Source organism: Chelonoidis abingdonii, chromosome 2 (genome assembly GCF_003597395.2).
Source record: "Chelonoidis abingdonii isolate Lonesome George chromosome 2, CheloAbing_2.0, whole genome shotgun sequence".
Lineage (NCBI taxonomy): Eukaryota > Metazoa > Chordata > Testudines > Testudinidae > Chelonoidis > Chelonoidis abingdonii.
Genome location: NC_133770.1, coordinates 97,315,156 through 97,333,977, shown reverse-complemented (window position 1 = coordinate 97,333,977; position 18,822 = coordinate 97,315,156). Strand labels below are relative to the sequence as shown.

At 38.7% G+C, this 18,822-nt stretch overlaps 1 protein-coding gene across 4 annotated transcripts in view; it reads left to right on the top strand.

The window, feature by feature from the left end:
• VPS41 (VPS41 subunit of HOPS complex) overlaps positions 1 to 18,822 on the top strand; it is a 172,026-nt gene that overhangs the window by 45,344 nt on the left and 107,860 nt on the right. For 3 of the 4 annotated variants that reach the window (XM_032797066.2, XM_032797070.2, XM_032797072.2), the window contains 3 exons: positions 8,619 to 8,693; positions 15,642 to 15,704; positions 16,516 to 16,581. In XM_032797066.2, coding sequence (XP_032652957.1) covers positions 8,619 to 8,693; positions 15,642 to 15,704; positions 16,516 to 16,581 — 204 coding nt within the window. The remainder of the gene's footprint in view (positions 1 to 8,618; positions 8,694 to 15,641; positions 15,705 to 16,515; positions 16,582 to 18,822) is intronic. The other variant, XM_032797067.2, reaches the window with a different exon arrangement.

The following is an 18,822-nucleotide window of genomic DNA, read 5'->3' as shown; positions in this document are numbered from 1 at the left end:
CCACAAACAAAGGCTTCCCTCCCTTGAGATTTGAAAGTAACTTGTTTCCTGATTGGTCCTCTGGTCAGGTGTTGTTTGTTAACCCTTTCCAGGTGAAAGAGACATTAACCCTTAGCTATCTGTTTATGACGCCCCCAGTTAGGAACAGTCCTGAATCTGCTTTCTTCTAATTATTTTCATTAGACTAATGCAGTGGTTCCCAAATTGGGGTTCATGAACCCCTGTAACATTTTGTGAACCCCCAGGGGTTCATGAACCCCAGTTTGGGAACCACTGCATTAGTCTAACGAAAATAATTAGAAGAAAGCAGATTCAGGACTGTTCCTAACTTTTAAGAATTTATAACCACCTGCTCTATATTGTGTCATCTTACCTGCTCATATCCTTGATAGCCAGTAACTTCCACTCAGATGTTACCAAAGCCTCTCATCCCCTCATCACACCTCTGTTTGTGAGGCCTTGCTTCCTCTGGTGATTTCTCTGTATAATAAATAGGATAGCCAAGAAGTAGAGTTAGACTTAGTGGATTTAATCTTTGAATCAACCTGGTAGCACCAAAGTTTAGACCATGGATAGGAAATCAGGGCTTATAAGTTGGATGTCTTTATTTGACGCAGGGCTTCTGGAAAGATGTGGCTCTATGCAATTGTATAGGTCACATGGGCCTAAGGTCATCAGTGTTACAAGAGATGAAGGACTTCATTTTCGATCTGTCAGAAATAAGACAGAAGCCAAACTCTGCTAGAAATCAAACATCAGGCTCTCCAAGTAGATTTATTTCTGACAGTAGTGTCTTGTTTTGTCATTCCTAGGCAGACATACTGATTATCTAAATCTGCTCCAGATTTAGAGAGATTCCTTGTTAATTTTTCTTTGGATAGTTTTTTGTGCTCATGGTTGACAAACAAAATTTAAGGAATTCACTGAAATGGAAAATATTGAAATCACCATAGGTTTTCCCGTCTGTCTCACTCTCCCCTAACCCATACTGAGATTTAGACAAACATTTTCCTATTTATCCTCGCTCTTAGATTTAGACAAACGTTCATGATCTTTTTCTCCCTCTGTCTGCAGATAATTCCCCTCCCTGAAGAAGAAATAATGGCTTATATTGAGTTACTCAAAGCCCCAAACATTGCTATTCCTTTTTTCCTTCTCACAATACAGTTTCTGAGTTTTTATTTGGAGAATTAAGATGCAAGAACTTTACAAGAAATGGATTTGAACAAATATTCTCACTTTTTTACAATACCTTAAACCCATATCCAATAATTTTGGTATTTATACATTTATTTCAGTTTAAAATTTGAATCTGAAAAATTCAACATACTACTTTCTACCAGTGAAGAACTGCTTATATTTGTAAGCCTCATATTTCAAAGTTCATGCCACAGCATGAAGTTTCTCAGATTCTATCAATCGATCGATTTATTGATTGAATGCAAGGTTCTCCCTTTTCTGTAAATTATACTTAAGCCCTGATATGGCATCAGGATTCACTAATGTGGTTGCTTGTTCCTGTGCAGACTCACAGAAGTCAATGACACTCTAGCTTCCTAAGATTTGCTCTAGATAGCCCAGTGCATCAAGACTTCAGTGTGGGTATATAAAATGCATGGTTTTGCATTTTTCTTCTTCTTCTAACACAAGATTTTCAGTACAAGACATTTGGGTGGTAGGAGTACATCCTTGGGTTCAGCTCAACTTACTTAGAAATAGTTGACAACATTCCAGACTCTGGGATTAAATACTGATCTGGTGGGGGAAAGTATTATTTCTCACTTTAACACACAGAGTAGTTGGTCTGTTTCTTGGAATGGTGAGAGAATCGTCCAGGTTTCCTCCCTTTTCTCCTCCACCATCTCTTCACAACCTGGAAAGGCACCCAAAAGGAGAGAGCTTTCTGACAAGGTAGATTTAATGAGATTCCCTCTGTCACTCCCCATTGAGGTTATGTAGTTTTGTCAAAACTCACTGGTAGAAAGAACTTATGCGGCCATATTTATGTTTAAGCTGCTTACAGGCATGAACTAACTAATCTTTACAATGCACTAGTTGAAGTGCATATCAGTCTCCTTTATGAATGGGGAAACCAAGGCAGTACCATGAAATGCCCTGCCATAGCTAGCTTTTTCATCCTGCACAGTGCACAAGGTTTGTATTTCTGGACAGGGCTTTGCTTGATGGCATCATAACTACAGAGGCATTTTGAGGCGGGGGGGAGGGAGGGGTCCCTCATTAATCATTTACATTGTGCTAGTGCCTACAGGCCTCAACCAAGTTTGACTATGTGTTGTAACAGTTTCCAATAATGGTTGCTATCCCAAAGAGCTTACAGTGTGAAAATGGGCTGGCGGTTACCAGGTTGAGAATTAGGATGTTTGTAAATTGCAGGAAATGTATGCATATTTGGTATTATATATGCATCCTAATGCCATGGTGATAGGCACAGATATAAACTCTTAAAATAATCAAAAGGCACCAGAAGGAGACACATGGATTTTGTTTTTGAAGATTAAATCTCTGCAAGTAGTTGAGGGTTGGCTGTGGATACAGGACTGACAGTTTTGGGTATTTTTTTTCTTGCCTGTGTAATAGTCTTGTGTTAGCACCGCAGTTGATGCTTGGACCCAGAAATGATGATCATCTTGCATTGCAGAAAGAACTATGAATACTTTTCTTTTGGAAGTGTTTATATGGTACTGAACCTTGGGTTAGGTTGTGTTTTTGTTAAGCTATGAGTGGTTTAAGAAAAGTCTTTTTAAAGACTGAATGGAAATGCTTCTTATCGCTGGTGTATTATCAGTGGGGGCCTCTTAAAGCTCATTTTCCTTTTCCATAAGTGTGATCGAACCCTAGATTGCTTTTCACACCCATAATATGTGTATTGCTTGCTCACTACCCGTGGCTAAAATGCATGAAGTCACAGACAACTATTAAAACGTTTAGGTTCTCACTTGTAAATATTGCATGTCTCACAGAATTCAAGTGAAAGCCAGTCTTATGTTTTTTATTCATTCCACTTCATATCCATGGGGATGCAGCATTTGTGAAAGAATCAATTATCCATTTGTTAGTCAGAGGAGCTTTACAAATTATACATTAGCAGATTGATTTCTCAGGTTCACCATTGGGGGACTGATAGTATGAGGTGGGATGATGATGAGTGTCAAGGGAGAAGGAGTTGCCACAAAGAACACAATTAAAAGAGGCTTTCTGAATTGCAGTGAATTTATTCCTAATTGAAGAGCTGACATAATCCATACTAAGTGTGTTTATTTCAGGCATTTTACGTTAGGTAATTGATTATCACATGAGGAGCATTTGTTGGCAGTTACTTGATTTCCTTTCCTTCAAATTTAGGCTTTTGCAAAAGCCTGTATTATATAGAAGATGCTCACTGGTCTTTTTTCCTTCCCCTAAACATTTTTTTTCCCCATTAAGGTAACATTTTTTTTTATTCCATAGTGTCAGCTTGGTATTATTGATTTTGAACAGTCAAACTTACTTACATTGTCCAGCATTCCAAACATGTCTCCATCAGAAAGAAAACTGCAGCTAATGGAAATTCAGCTGAAGACACTTCCTCTTCCTGCACGACCACTAGCACACTTTCTTTATGAGATTCTGATTTTGTTTTGAGGTTAATCATTTTAGTGGAGTCCTTCATAACTGGAGTGGATCCTCCTTCCTGCCAGAGTTAAAGCACACTGCATTTGTTCTATGTTTTTAAATATTTGGTTTAACATCATTTATATAGTACCATAAGTTTCACGAGCAAACAAATCATGGTTCCTGTACCAAAGGATTTAGAACCTAAAGACCTGATTCTGCAAATACTTATTATCTGTCATACTTCTAAACATTGTGCCCAGTATGTTTGCTGTGTAGGGCCCGAGCAACACCATAACTATTCACCGAATAATACTGGTATTACTGATTTTTGGATTTGAACCTTACTTCCATTCCTTATAATGTTTGGATTTATAAAAATTAAAAGCAGCTTATAAATTACTAGTTTAATTTTCTTCTTCTTTGATATCCATCCACTTAAAAAAATTACTGCAGATCCCACTGGGTAGTCCAATCTTTCTTTCACATTTTAATAAGCTAATGAATAAATGTATATTTCCTACCATTGACTAGCTCCTCCTCTTTAACCTTTTATGTTGAGTAAAGGTGACAGATTCTGTATAGGGAGTTTGTTCCCTTTCTACTTTAAAAACCTGTCATTAATGCTAGACCAATAAAATTGCTGTATACACCAGTTGATATCAAGCTTAAACAAATAAAGGAAGGCAGCTATACCTGTGTGGTGATGGCTGAGTAAATAAAGACGTGCATATAGTGTTTTTATTTTATTTCCTGGTCTTTGACATATGTGACTTTTTTTTTACTCCACTATAAAATCTAATGAAGAAACTTAGGACTAAGCGTGGGCGGGGGTGGGGTGGGGAGGGGGAGGAGGGAACGTACGACTTTTGTGCTTTTCTTGTTTGCTGAAAAACCAACGTTCTCTACAAACTGTTGACAGAATATGAATATGGCTAAATGCAAACTGAACCATGGTTGGTCGGTACATTAATACAGTTTATAAGGCTTCTGATTTAAAAAAAAAGATGAGTTGGAGTCACTTTTGGAAGTGCATCAGTTTAGATAACATATGTAGCCTTTTGCTATCTAGTCTGAATTGAAGTGCTAGGTAACTCTAGGTAAGTTTTGGATGGTTGACAGGTAGAACATAGCTTTGGCAGTTGCAGCCTTGATTATTATTTGGTTCTGGACTCTCAAGTTTCTTGTGTAGGATATCTTTTTTAATTTTTTTTTTAACTTATGGGTAATTATTTTAAGAAGTTTGTTTAATAGTCTGATGTGACTATTTAAAAAGAATACAACATTTTGAGGTTCCGTGTTTATCACCGCTCACTGACCTCCAGGTTACGGTTGTTGAGATTTCAAGTAAGGAGAATTTTCTGTTGGCTGGCACCACAAATTTAACTTGAGCTTTTTAAAAAATCAGTCCACATTTTTTCTGCCTTGTGCATCATCACTAGTTATAATGTTTTTGCAATTGAAACTTAGCTGCCAGTTTGGTTGACAAGCAGCAAGTATATCTGATTTTGATTACATCCACTTTGATCTTCTGTAGCTGTAGTCTCTCTGTAGTGCAAATAACAATAACTTTTTTGTCATGAAAGCAAACTGATCATAAAAGACAGACAGAGAGAGAGAGACACACACACACACACGAGGCAAGTTGAGTAATAAGATTCTGGTTTTACACAATAACATCTTTAACCATAACCTCACTTTTATATTAATATGTTAATGTCTCCAAAGCACAGTGTAAAAATGTGAAGATGTGGAGAATATTGCTGAGTGAGAGAAGAGTCTAAATGCTGCAAAGTTACCTTGCAAACTTCTATTCACACCAGGCCCTTATGTTAAAGATATTTGGTGTGCTAGCCATCTATTTGGTACCCTCTAAGCGTGCCTTTGAAAGCATGCCACACATCCACCCAAATGTGTCACAAGTCTTTTAGCTTCCAGTTTGCTTTGAGCAAAGCTAATTATCGTGTGATACTCCACCATACCATATTCTACCAGTGCCATGCTCATGTGGGTGGAAATTGCCGATTCCATAGCTATGCAGAGAATTGTTTCCTTACCACAATGCATTTGTCACTGCTTATGTAACGTATCTGGAATGTTTTCTGGACTCCACTGCAGAGAGAAGATATGTACCTGTACAAATAGAGCTGTGCACACTGTGGGGCTCAGTCATGTGCTGTTTTCACATAGTCAGATGCCTCTGAATCTGTTTGCTGGCATGTCCAAGAGAAGGCCATGTGTTGACAGCTGTCATGAGGCTGACATGCGGGCACACTTGGCAATGTATAAAGATTAAGAGATATTGGGACAGCTGAATTCATTCATTACAATTTAGTCTATGACCACGTGCCTAACAATGGCCAAGGTAGGTATTCTAGCATCAAAGAGATAAGGGGCTTGAAGGTCCTTTGTAAGAAAGCTGTGACAATAACAACAGTAGGTCCAGTTCAGAACAGAAAATGTGCCCCTTTCATAACACAGTGGACTGAATCTTCAATACCTACTTCTAACAAGCCAGAGATGTTTCTGACTAGCACAGAACATGGAGGAGGCCTGAAGTGGCATTTCTTAGGCCTTGTCTTTAAACAGAAGAAAAGATGACTGCTCTCGCTGCTAGCTGAGCAAGAGAAGTTTAGAAAAGCAATCTCATGGCTGAGTTAAGAGAGGAGATGATGATCCTACTTTACTGGTGAAGATGCCAGAGATCAAGGCCAGCAGTTGACAGGATTGCTGCAGTGATTCTGCACTTCTCACACCTGGGACAATCGGCTATATGTGATATTTGAGGATAACTTTCACCAGCAGGAGTACTGCTTAGGGCCTGGACCACAACAGCGCTGGTGGGATCAAGTTGTTATCGAGACCTGCAATGAGTGGTAGTGGCTGCATAATATAAGATGAAGGAGACTTTTTTGTGTGCTGAGATTGGCACAGGAATGCTGGGGCTATCTACCAGAGTGAGAGCCTAGCACCCTGTGGAAAAGAGTGGCAGTTTGCCCAGTGTTGGCTCCCTGGAATAGTTGCTCATTGATTTTAAGCACCAGTTTGGGTTTAGGAAGCCCATGGGGAGTGACGTGGTGGAAGTTTGTATGGCAATATATAGTGTGCTGCAGGAGGATGTGTTCAAGGTGGCCAGTGTGCCAGAGATCATTCAGGGTTTTGAAACAGTTGGGATTCTTGAACTTAGCTGAAGCTGTTGATGGAATCCATCTGTCCATTCTGTATCCCCTCCCATCCCTAGCCCAGTTCTATATTAATAGATGTGAGTGCCCCTCAAAGATGAGCGATGTGGGCCTTCACAGGTCAAAATGGCTGGTGGATATGTACATGAGGTAGGCAGGCAAAGGGTATAATACGAGAGTTTTTGAAAACAGAGGCAGTAAGGGACTCTGATCTCACCTGACAACATTGACATTAATGGTGTGTTTATCCCCATTGTGAATCATTGCATATCCCTTAATGAAACCGTTCCCAGATTACATAAATCTGAAGAGATACTGATTCAACTCTATACTCAGCAGATACAGAATAGTGATGAAATTTCTGGGAGACTGAGCTGACAGTGGAGATGACTCTCCTTGAATGACCATGTTAGTGATTGATGTAGCAGTTATGATGCTTGCCTGTAGTATTTTGCAGAACATATATGAAACCAAAGGTCATGTCTTCTATGCACACAGGAGTGAGAAGGCAGAGTGGCTTGCAGCAACCTATGCATAGCTGGATAGATAAGTTATTGAATCTGAGGCGGTTACTTAGAGCAGCCTACAATAGGAATGCTGACCTAACCAGAAATACTGTGTGCGGATGCTTTCCAAGGTAATAATGGAGAATTGGGGATGGGACAGTGAACTGAATGTCCCAGAGTTTGATTCCTTTTCCTCCTAATTCCTTTAAGCTTCCCAAAGGCTCCTAGAAGGCCTTAAGATATCTCCTCTAGACTGCTGAGCCAGGAACTGTGGTACAAGACAGTGTAATTATAACAGCAAGTGTGGACACACAACAACACTGTATCTGAAATAGCATGACTTGCATTAGTCACACTACATTACTGCTATCCTGGTAGTGCAATTACAGATGGTTCCCTTATCTAGTGTAGACACTGCTAAGAGATAGGGTGTTTTCCCCCCACCCCTACAAGTGAGTACAATATACAATTCATTTTTATATCAATTTCAGCATTGTAGTAAGTGTTTCAGTGAATGTATTTTGTGTTTGGGCTATTTTAAATTTTCATGACAATTTTGCAGAGTCTTTTAAAACGTCTAAGGAATCTTGAAAATGGTAGGTGAAGATTCTCAAGTGACGAGAAGAAATGAGACTTTTTTTTTATTTGTTACTTAGGCAGTACATGGGATTGTGATTGGCATAGTGCACAATAAAGTTTTACATACTTGAGTATAGTCAGATGTACTTTTACTTGCTGGATTGAAATACTCTGGAGCATATGTATAATGATAAATATTTGTACTCAAAATGATATAACAAGTACTCCTGAAGGGAAGGGCAGATGCTTCTGTTAAATTACATACAAAGTGGTGCTGTGTATTTGAAGATAGTGTGAAAGGTAGAACTGAAAAGAACAGATTTATAGGGAGAAAATAATTGCTGTTACCACCATGGACCAAACTGGAACAACTGAAAAGTCTTATGATGTAACATTCTTCAAGTGTTCTTAAAAATTTGCTCAATGCCAAGAGAGACTCATAATGAGTATGTTGTACAGGTTCAAAACTATGAGTTGTACAAGTATGACATTTTACATACATCTCCAAGTCCCTGCAGTAGGTAATAAGGAAAAATGTCAAGTTTCTGGGTTAGGCACAAGACTAGAAACAAAGATATATTTTAGCACTGGTATAGAAAGACCTTTTTTTGTTTCTTGAACTCATGTAACTAAAACACTAGAGAGATTTTTATTGCTTAAATTCTTGGGGGGTGGGGGGAAGCAAGATATTTGATCATTGATGCAACTTTTTCTTAAAGTTTACATGCTATTGTTATAGAGCCCAGTGAAGATAAATCAGATCAGCCTGGATGAAGGTGGAGAACATATGGGCATATGCTCAGAAGATGGCAAGGTACAACTTAAACCACCTACATATTTAAAGAGGCACCCAGCAGTGTTTGTATACTAAACTTTGGGTCCGCATGATATCTGTGCAGTAAATACCCGTGTTAGAAGTAATTTGATCTTCAATTTCAGGAACCGGACTCACCTATGAATACTCATAATTAAAGTCAAATATATTTTGCACAAATGTGCCTTAGGAAAAGTAATCACAAGAATGTCAATAATGTAACCAGTATTAAGCTGATTAACAGCTGTTGCAGGAGGACATGTCACCTTAATCATTACTGCTGTGCCAGTTATACTTCAGTGACTAGTCTGCTGCTCCTGCAAGACAGTAGTTTAATACCTTTCTGCTATAAATCCACAAAATTGGATTTTGTGGCATGATTTCTGTGGGCTGCTAGTTTTCATTTTCACACGTTATGAATGTTTCTCTTGAATTATAGAATCTTTTGATAAGCAATCATAGTTTATCAGAAGAATAAAGTGTCTTACAATGGCCACATTAAATAAATGCAAAATCAATATATGTACAGTCCTAAAAAACTGGCACCTACTTCCTAGACTGTGGACATATATCATTCGTACAGTGTATAACTAACAATTATCATTGCTTCCCTGGAATGTTGAGCTGTGACATTTAGTGGTTTTAGTGATTGATTTTCCACTTATAGGAATGTCTTTTTTTTTTTTGTAAGTCAGTGGCAGTCTCTTCTAATGTTGGTTTGCAGTGAAAAAATTCTAATGCACATGGTGTGTTTAAACTTCTTGAAAATAATACTGCTAGTAGACACAGTGCATTAAAAATCAGTTTTTAATATCTATCTCACTTACTGAGTATAACTTGGTTTTCCCTAATCTAGTTTGGCAGGGTTTGGTGATCCTAATCCGCTGATCCATTAAGGATCAGTAAATTAAAACTAATGTTGGCTCTTGTGATAGGAAAAAGAGGAAACAAACCCATTTAATTTCTATTTACTTAAAAAAAAAAAGAGTGTTGCTTCTCATGCATGGAGCCAGTTTATATAGCCAAACCTAGTGTTTCTCAAAGATATCTTGATGTTAGTATCTTGACCCAGTAATTGGGATACTAGTGCCTATCAAAAAGGGTTGTGGAATTTTGCAGCCTGTGAGAAACTCAGCAAGGGTGATGTAATCTAAGCAAGATAATAGAAGAGTCAGTAATTGTTTAAAGGTAATCATATATGTTGTGCTAGTATTGTTGGGTTTGAATGTTTTTGAAAAGAAAAAATAATACACCATTGTAATTACTCCTGTGATGTGTCTGTGGATTAGAGTTGAAATAAGAATATAGCATAATGCGACCTCAAATCATACCAATGTAGTTCACTAAATTAATGTCAACAATTGTAAATTAAATTTTAGGAATCTACAGAAATGCACGTACTGTAGTCTGAATATTCAGTAAATAATTATTTTCTAATGTGCATTGTAAGACATGGCTTTATTTAGAAAATGTTTATTACTTTGGAAAATGAATTATATTTTAACCAGGAATCTAGGTCAAGCTTTTGTTCCTGTGACTCCAAATGCTCATTGGCAGATACAATTATGCAACACATAAAAGATAGTATAAGCCTCTGTCTCACAATCCAGTTCTGATTCTGGCACATTTCTAATTAAGTTTTGAAATATGCGTGCTATATTGAACACTTTTCTTCTTGAAGACCAGGAACATTATATCTTTCCACATTGAGCAGGGAGATCTCCATCTGGAGACTTTCAAGGTTAGGAAGCTTCAGAAGTCAAAAGTTTTTGAGCTTGTCCCCAGAAGAGTAATTTAATCTATAAAGGAATCCAAAGAACAATTGTGTGAATAATGCAATGTGCGCAGGAAAAAAATAAATCAAACCATAGACAATCTATGCAACTTGCTTTGCCTCTTCTTCACCATTTTACTTAACACTACTCTTGTCCCTCAGCAGTGGGGCAGTATGGAAAATATAACTACAACTATTATTATTATTTTATTTTTATGGCATTAGCTTTTAGAATCCTCAACCAAAGTTAGGTGGTGTTCATACACGTAGCAGAAAATAGTCCCTCCCCAGAAGGCTTTGCTATCCAAGTTTCTGATCCTACAAAGGCTTATACACATGCTTAATTTTACACACTGAGTTGTTTCATTGACCTCAGTGGCACTACTATCACTGTGCAAAATTTTACAGTGTTTGCAGGATCATAGCTAAGTAGACAAGACAGACAAAGGGATGTCTGTCTTATCTTTTACTTAATAAGCTTTTTGAGGCAAGGAGTTTCTTTTTGTAACATGTTTGTACAATACTTGTCATAATGGAAGCCTGGTCCATTGCTGGGGCTCCTGTGCTCTATCCCAATCACAATTAACAATAATTTTTATCATTGCTTTCTCTATTTCACATATGGGGAACTGAGACACAGAGAGATAAAGTGACTTGCCCAAGGACACACAGGAAGTCTGTAGCAGAACTGGAAATTCATCTTAGTTTTCCTGAGTCAGTCAAGCTTCAGCTAGTTTCCCATAGCACCAACCTTTACAGGAGACCTGGCTAGAAAGTACTTATAGAGTGCCACCTCCTCCTGACTGCTAATTGTGTAGGTACAAAACATATATGCAGATGATGATAAAGTCAATAAACATATTTATCAAAAAATTTGATTCTGTTGAATCCGCTTCAGCTATAAAAGAAAATGCAACAAAGAACAATCTCTATGGATTTTGAACCAGCTACAGAATCTCTCTAGGTTTTGAACCAGCTACAGTGCCTCAAGTGTTCTTTATGAATTAAATGGTATAGTCTTACAGTCAGTCCCTGGTAAAGATTTTTGCATAAGGTGAGGAATGTATTTTCCCCAGACATGAGTCAGTCTGCACAGAGTCAAAGAGTATGATTCATTTTCTGAAGGAAGACTTTGAGATGAACTGCTCTGTAGCTTCTGTATTCCTCTAAATTATACACCTTTATTTTTCTTCACCATTTTTCCTTCTTTACTTCTCTCACCCTTAACCTGGCACTGGGCCAGCCTTTGTGACTGAGGAAGGGCACTGGCCCTGAGTTAGTCATAGAAGTCAGGGGAGAGCAATGAAATATTTCCAGGCCCACTTGACCTGGTATCAGTGAGCATTCTAGAGCTAGAGTTTTAGACTTGAAACTCAGACATAAACCAACTGAACAACTACATCTGGAAGCACTGGATTGTCAGTCCAGTCCTTTTTACCCATTTAAGTATAAGGGACCATGTATTGGGATACTTAAGGCCCAGAAAGTGAGTGTAAAATCAGATATAGAGATACTGGGTGTCTATAAAATCAGATACAGAGGATTTGTGAAACATAATGGTCTGCCAGTGTGGAATGCTTTTTAGACTACCTAAAAATGTGATAAACTGAGTGGAGACAGAAGGTAGAACTAGATAAATCCAATGTAGCTTTGTAATTTGAAAAGAATCACTTTCTCTTTGTAGAATAAAAGACATTAAGGAGTAATAAACTGATCTCTAGGGTCCCTGAGTAAACATAATATACGTTTTATAATGTGGGGTTATTTTCCCTTTAGTTGACTGGATCCATTTTACTTCCAAATTTTGAATGAATATAAATGACGAAAACATGTATCACTGTGTGCATGGACAACACAGTGCTACATATTTATAGGAGCAGTTATAATTCTAGCAGCTACTGCTGATGTTAATTTTGGTTATTCGGTTTTAATTCATTTAAGAAGCATGGTGGTGTGTGGTTCTTTTTAAAAGAAATATACAGGCTGTTTTGTCAGATAGGTAAGATTTTCTCATGTTTTGACCTCTTATTTTTCCTCCTTTCTCCTTGGTCTCCTTCCCTTCCTCTGCCTGCATCTGATTATTTTGTTTATTTTGTTGAATCTGAGGTGCTATGCCAATTGACCAAAGATACCTTCCCCACCCCCAAAATAACCTCCATCTCCAAAGATTATTGTAGGTGTAGAGTCAATTTGAATATCACCCATTCATCTCTACCAGTGGCCCCCAAACTGTCAGGCATATCCCCTAGGGGGCATGGAGGAATGTTTGGGGGGGTTGCACAGCAGGACCCAGGCCAGCCCCCACAGGGGGCGGGAGGGAGCGCTACCCAGTCCTGCTCTGCGCCCAGCCACAACCCACTCTGCCCCCATCCCAGCTCCAGCCCTAGCCTCAGCTCCCCTCTGCCCTCTTCTCCACCCCCAGGCCAGCTCTGCCCTCATTCCCTGTCTGTCCCCAGCTCTGCCTTCAGCCCAGGCTCCTCTGCCAAGGAAGCCTTGGCTATACAGTAATGGACTGAGGGCATGTCAGTTGTGGACACATTCCATTACTGGTAAGGGGGAGTGTAACAGGAAAAGTGTGGGTACCACTGGTCTGTACAATTCACTGGCTGACTTCCATCACTGCAGACTTGTGGTGCTTCTCTCTGTCTCCAAATAACGTCCAAGCCTCCGGAGCTGTATCTTGGCCCCAGTTAGTATGTAAAACACTCTTTAAGGCTATGTTTGCACTACAAGTGAGGGGTGTGATTCCCCTGCTCGTGTACATATGCTTACGCTAGCTGTCAATGAGCTGGTGCAAGTATAAATAGCAGCATAGCTGCAGTAGCACAGGTAGCAGAGCACAGGCGCAGCTGAGCTGTGTCAAGTACAACCTCCTCTGAAATCAGTGGGTATGTACTCTGCATGGCTCAGCCATGCCACTGCTGCTGCTGACTGTGCTATCACAGCTGTGCTGTTTATTTATATTCATGGTGTCTTGATGAGAGCTAGCTTGTGTGTGTGTACAGGAGCGAGGGAATCACAACTCTAGCTCTTTGTTGTCTCGTACCATGAGTAGATATTCCTGGAGACATACTGAGCTAAAGTTCCTTTGGCTTATCACTGGTGGCTGTCCAGCTTTATTCTAAAGATCCTTTACTTTTTTCTGAAAGATTCCTAAGGGGCAACTACAGTCATAAAAGACAAAAATGAAAAAGCCAGTGAGAGAATTGAGTCCATTTCCTTGAACATGCAGAATAAAATCTGTTGAGAGGGTTGTGGGTCTTGGAAAACTAGGGTCTGTTGTCCAAGTCTGTATGTACACTGTTGCTGCTCATTTGCCTACACAGTGATTATTAAATATTACTGTTGTTTGCTCCTTGTTTACAAGATAACCACACCCTGAGCTAAATAAACTTGGACTAAGTTAATTTGCCCAAACAGTATATGAGAAAATGCCGTGGTCCAGAAGAGCATCTCTTGAACATCCTGGTAAATATATTTTTACTAGAGAGCTCCAAGACTCATTCTGTTGTTGGCATATGTGTCCTGAGCATCTCCTTCATTCCTCCACTTGAAATGTATGGGGATCTCAAGTGTGTATGATGCTTGCTAGAAGCAGACAGGAGAATCCGTTACAGCTTCTGGCTCCCAAATCTACAGAGCTGAAATAAGTATCCCCAAGTACACGTGCACCCTTCTCTTCTTTCTCTAGGCCGGGGTAGTGCCACTTACAAGGATTTAAGATAATGTTTTCTTTTTCCATTCATTCCATTTTGTGTTGTCTTTATCCACATTTCTCCAGGAATATTTTTCACCTTTCATTCACATGATCATTGACACCATTATTTAGATAGAACAAAACAGAAAGATAAATCTTCTATCTTCATTGCAAAAAATCATTTCTGTTGCATTCATGGCTTCGATTATTCTCATCAGTTCTTTAAAGAGAAGAAAAAAATTTTCTGTTCTTAAAACTATTAAACATCTTTACTGTCATGAATATAGTTTTGTTTGCTGTAGCTGTATGTAGTGTGCTTGGCTCTGATTGAAGGAGAACATTTATTGTATATAGTTGCAACTGCAGTGGTGACTACTAAATAGCATTTGCCAACAGTTACTTCAACTCACTAGAAGAGGAGAGGGACCTTTTCAAAGAAGGAATTCCTGAGTGTAAGGAGAAAAAACATAGTACGTCTGGATGCTTTTAGAAAAGGCCATGAAAATTGTGGTGTTTAGGGCATGTCTACACTACACAATTAAGTTGACTTAAGTTTGGTTGACCTACAGCCACCATAGTAATTAAATCAGCTGTTCGTGTTCACACTACCCTCCTCCTGCTAGTGGTGCGCGTCCTCACCAGGAGCGCTTACACCAACTTAAGTGGGGCATTGTGGGGGCTGACAGCCCAAGCTGTCCACTGGAGCCCTGCCACCCAAGATTGACCACTGGAGCTGTTGCCCTGGGATGATCTCCAGAGCCGGGCTGTCCAGGATGGCAGAGCTGAGAGCTCGGACTGTTAAAGGCCGCAGCAGTCAATGTAAGCAATGCAGTGTCTACACAGGCACTGTGTTGACCTAACTACATTGACCTAAGTGGTATGCCTCTTGCAGAGGTGGAGTTATTAGGTCAGTGTAGTGGGCAGCAACATAGTAGTGTAGACGCTTACAGAGTTAGGTTGATGTAAGTTGCGGTATGTCAACCTAACTCTATCGTGTACACTAGGCCTTAGATTTCATGCTAGTTTTACTTTATAGTCCAGAGGAGATTTTTGAAGATTTGAAGGATTCTAAGAAGCATCTCTGAAGCTGAACTGTATTAACTTTTTCTTTTTTAAAGGCACTTAGCTTTTCAGAAAAGAAAAGCTTTTAATATATGTTCCATTGAGTTCTATTAAAAATATGTGAATGCTTTTCATATCTATTAAATTAGTATCTGTTTTAACGGAAGTGATCAGCCTGAAGCAAAAAGAACTCTTATTTTTTGTGGTTCTTGTAAAACCTAATTGCAAAGAAGCACTCTGGTACTGTTTAGTTTCCTAGGAGACCTTAATGGAATCCAAGGAAGTTTCAGATAATTCTGAATTTTTAAGTGTACTGCATTGTTTTAATAAGCATGTTAAGCATTAGCGTTTTCATTCACCTCTCTGTGTTTGTCAGAATGATTATTATTTGATTTGATTTTAACTGTCTCTTTAGGTGCAGGTATTTGGATTATATTCAGGAGAAGAATTTCATGAAACATTTGACTGTCCTATTAAAGTAAGTACTTATTTAATCCTTAACAAGTACATTATTGGTGCTTTTAATAAAATAAGGATCACACTGATTCTTTTGCTAAAAAATACTAGTTCTTTGACTTCATGTTGTTTAAATCTCTAGAAAATAGTTATCTGTCCCAGTCCAAAAGCTTTTGAGCTGGTTAGGTTGGAGAAAAGCTGATCTAGATTTTGTACAGTCTAGGGTATTATTGATGTTTTTAAGATACAAAAAGCAAAGCGTAAGGGGGAAATTGTCAGGTTTCAGTTTCCTGTCTTAACCTATTCATCTCTGTGTAGATCTGCGATTATAAATTTTGATGGTTCTGATAAGTGCTAGGTCAATATTTTTTTAATTGATTAGGATCTTAAATCTGTCCTGGGCTCAAGTGGTGGGTGATGGTGTCCCAATGATGATGCCCTCTGTAGTAAGGGAAAACCTAAGTTATGCTCCTCTTATCATAGACAAATTGGCTGTCCTCAGAGAACAGCAATAGCAGGGTTGCATGAAGAGCCAGGTGGCTTTTTCTTGGCGGGAAAGAGGGCAGTTCTTTTGGTGTAAGACTTTGTTTTATGGAAGAGAACCATGATAACATTTTTCCAACAATACTGAGTTTTGGCCAGTTGGGAGCTTCCATGGCATCTTAATGCAAAAAGACCCATTTTTCATCTCTCTACCTAGTAAAAGAGGTATAGCTGTAACAATCCATAATGGGTGAAGGTTGCATAGTGTGACAGTTGATACAGGATCAGTGTCGCAATTTAACAGATAAACAAATACTTCAGCAATTATACTTTTTCTCCCCCTTTTAAAGATTGTTGCTGTCCACCCTCAGTTTGTAAGATCCCACTGCAAACAGTTTGTAACAGGAGGAAAAAAGGTAAGCTGTCTCAATATTATAGATGACTTTACATGTTCTCTTCCCTTCCTCTTTATATTTATGGATTCCTCTGTTAAAATAAATATATATAAATATATTAAAAAAATTACTAAATGTATCGATTTTGAAAACCTAGAAGAGAGGAGCAATTTTTTCCTTCTCTTGATCCATTCTGTCAGAAAAGCAAAATGAAAATACATAAGGTTAAGCCTTAGAGGGAAAGATTAGCACTTCTTTTTTTAAATATGAAGGACACTTTAACGATTTAAAAACCAGGGCTAAGACAAATAATAATAAAAATAGTTTTGTGTTCTGACAAAATATTGATGAGAATAATTGGACTTCATGGGCCAATTAATCTTCATACCTCCAACCCTTTCACATAAAAACAGAATTTGGCTCATAGTGTTATCTTCTGTGGTGTGTATTATTTTCTGGCTCTGTTCCTTTCCTGTATGAATAAAAACAATGTATGCCAAACTGGGTCATAATACATTTGTCCTTTAAGTTGGTCTTGGGTTTTCATTTTTGTGCTTTAATGGAGTACGTAATCAGTTGTGAGATAGAATTTAGGCCCCTTAGTTTTAAACTTCTTTGTGTGTCAAGGATGGACTATTTTGTCTCTTTTGTATCCCTTGGTTCCAGGCAATTTGGTCTTTCTAAAGTTAATACTAAGATGTTTCTTTCCTCACCTACCAAATAATGTAATTTTGACATCCAACATCATTGTCCATACATTCCAGAATTGACCCTATATCATTCATACATTTTAGGGTAAAACAGGAAAAAAAAATATTAAAACAGTGCAACTTGGTGATTAGTTACATTCATGTCGCCATTTATTGTGACCCTTTCTTTTGAATTAAAAGTGAACATTTACAGTTTTAGATTCATCAAACTGTATCTGCCTTGCCAGATGTCGCAGCAGTTCTAGTGCTGCTAATAACCTCTTTTCCATCAGCAGTACAATTTATTGCTATTACTCATTATTTAAAATAAATAAAATAGCTATGATATGAATCGTTAAGCCACCTTTAAGATTTGTGGTTCCCAAACAACATCCTCTACCCTAGCACTTCAACCCAAATCCCAGCTTGGTGCAAAGCGGAGGCAGGGTGTGTGGAAGGCTTGGAGAATGAGCTCCCTCGGCATTTAGCGTGCAACGGCAGCTCCTGTTCCACAGGGCTGGGCATGGTACCCCACTCAGGGCATTGCAACTTGGCGCAAGGGGTCATAGCATCACTGCAGGTTTGGCCTGGCTGTCCCTTCAGGCCAGGTTCAAGTGAATGGCACTGCAGCCCAGAGTGGGGAGCCAGGCCCAGCCCAGCATGGTGGGTGTGTGAGGTAGGCTTGGTCTCCAACCTTTTCTTCCCCCTCCCGTCCACACTGGGCCGACAAACCATTTAGAAGCTTCATGCGACCCACTGATGGGTCACAACCCACCATTTAGAGACCACTACTTTAGATAATGCACATTATGTGTATGTCTCTCCCAACAACCAAGTTGCCAAGCATTTGAGTGGTGCTAATGGTGATGTGGAGAGAGAAACTGGGAATTCATAGAAATGCGGAAGCTCTGTCAGGTGGTAAAATAACTTGGATTCACCTGATGCTGAACGGAAAAAACATCAGGGATTTAACACATCTCTTTTGTTATCTTTGATTACTTGACAGGCTGTTTTATATTCTGCCGTCTGGGAAATGGTATACTGATTCCTAATGCATGCCCATTTTCCCCCTCTTCCTATTCATTTTTCGCTGAGAAAAAAATTTCCTCTTCAGGAAAACTTTAACTGACATCTTAGCATGTTATATTTAACATTTATAATTAAAAAAAGCCCTAGAAATTTGTAATTTTAATCTATTAATATATGTATTTATTTTTAAAACCCTGTAATTAAATTTAAGATTGTGGCCCAACACAAAAAATGCAGTCTTTGCAAAATCATACCCAGCTCTTGTCATAAACAGATAGCTAAGGGTTAATGTTTCTTTCACCTACAAAGGGAACCAAACACCTGACCAGAGGACCAATCAGGAAACTAGATTTTTTCAAAACTCAGGGAGGGAATGTTGGGTCTGAGTCTGTCTGTCTGTCTCTTGGCTATGAGAGGGTTTTTTTCCTATCTTCAAGCTTCTAATCTTCAGTTTCAAAGTTGTGAGTACAAAGGTAGCAAAACAATAGGCTTTTATATGTTTTGTTTTGTATTTACATGTGTGTAGTTTGCTGGAATGTTTAAA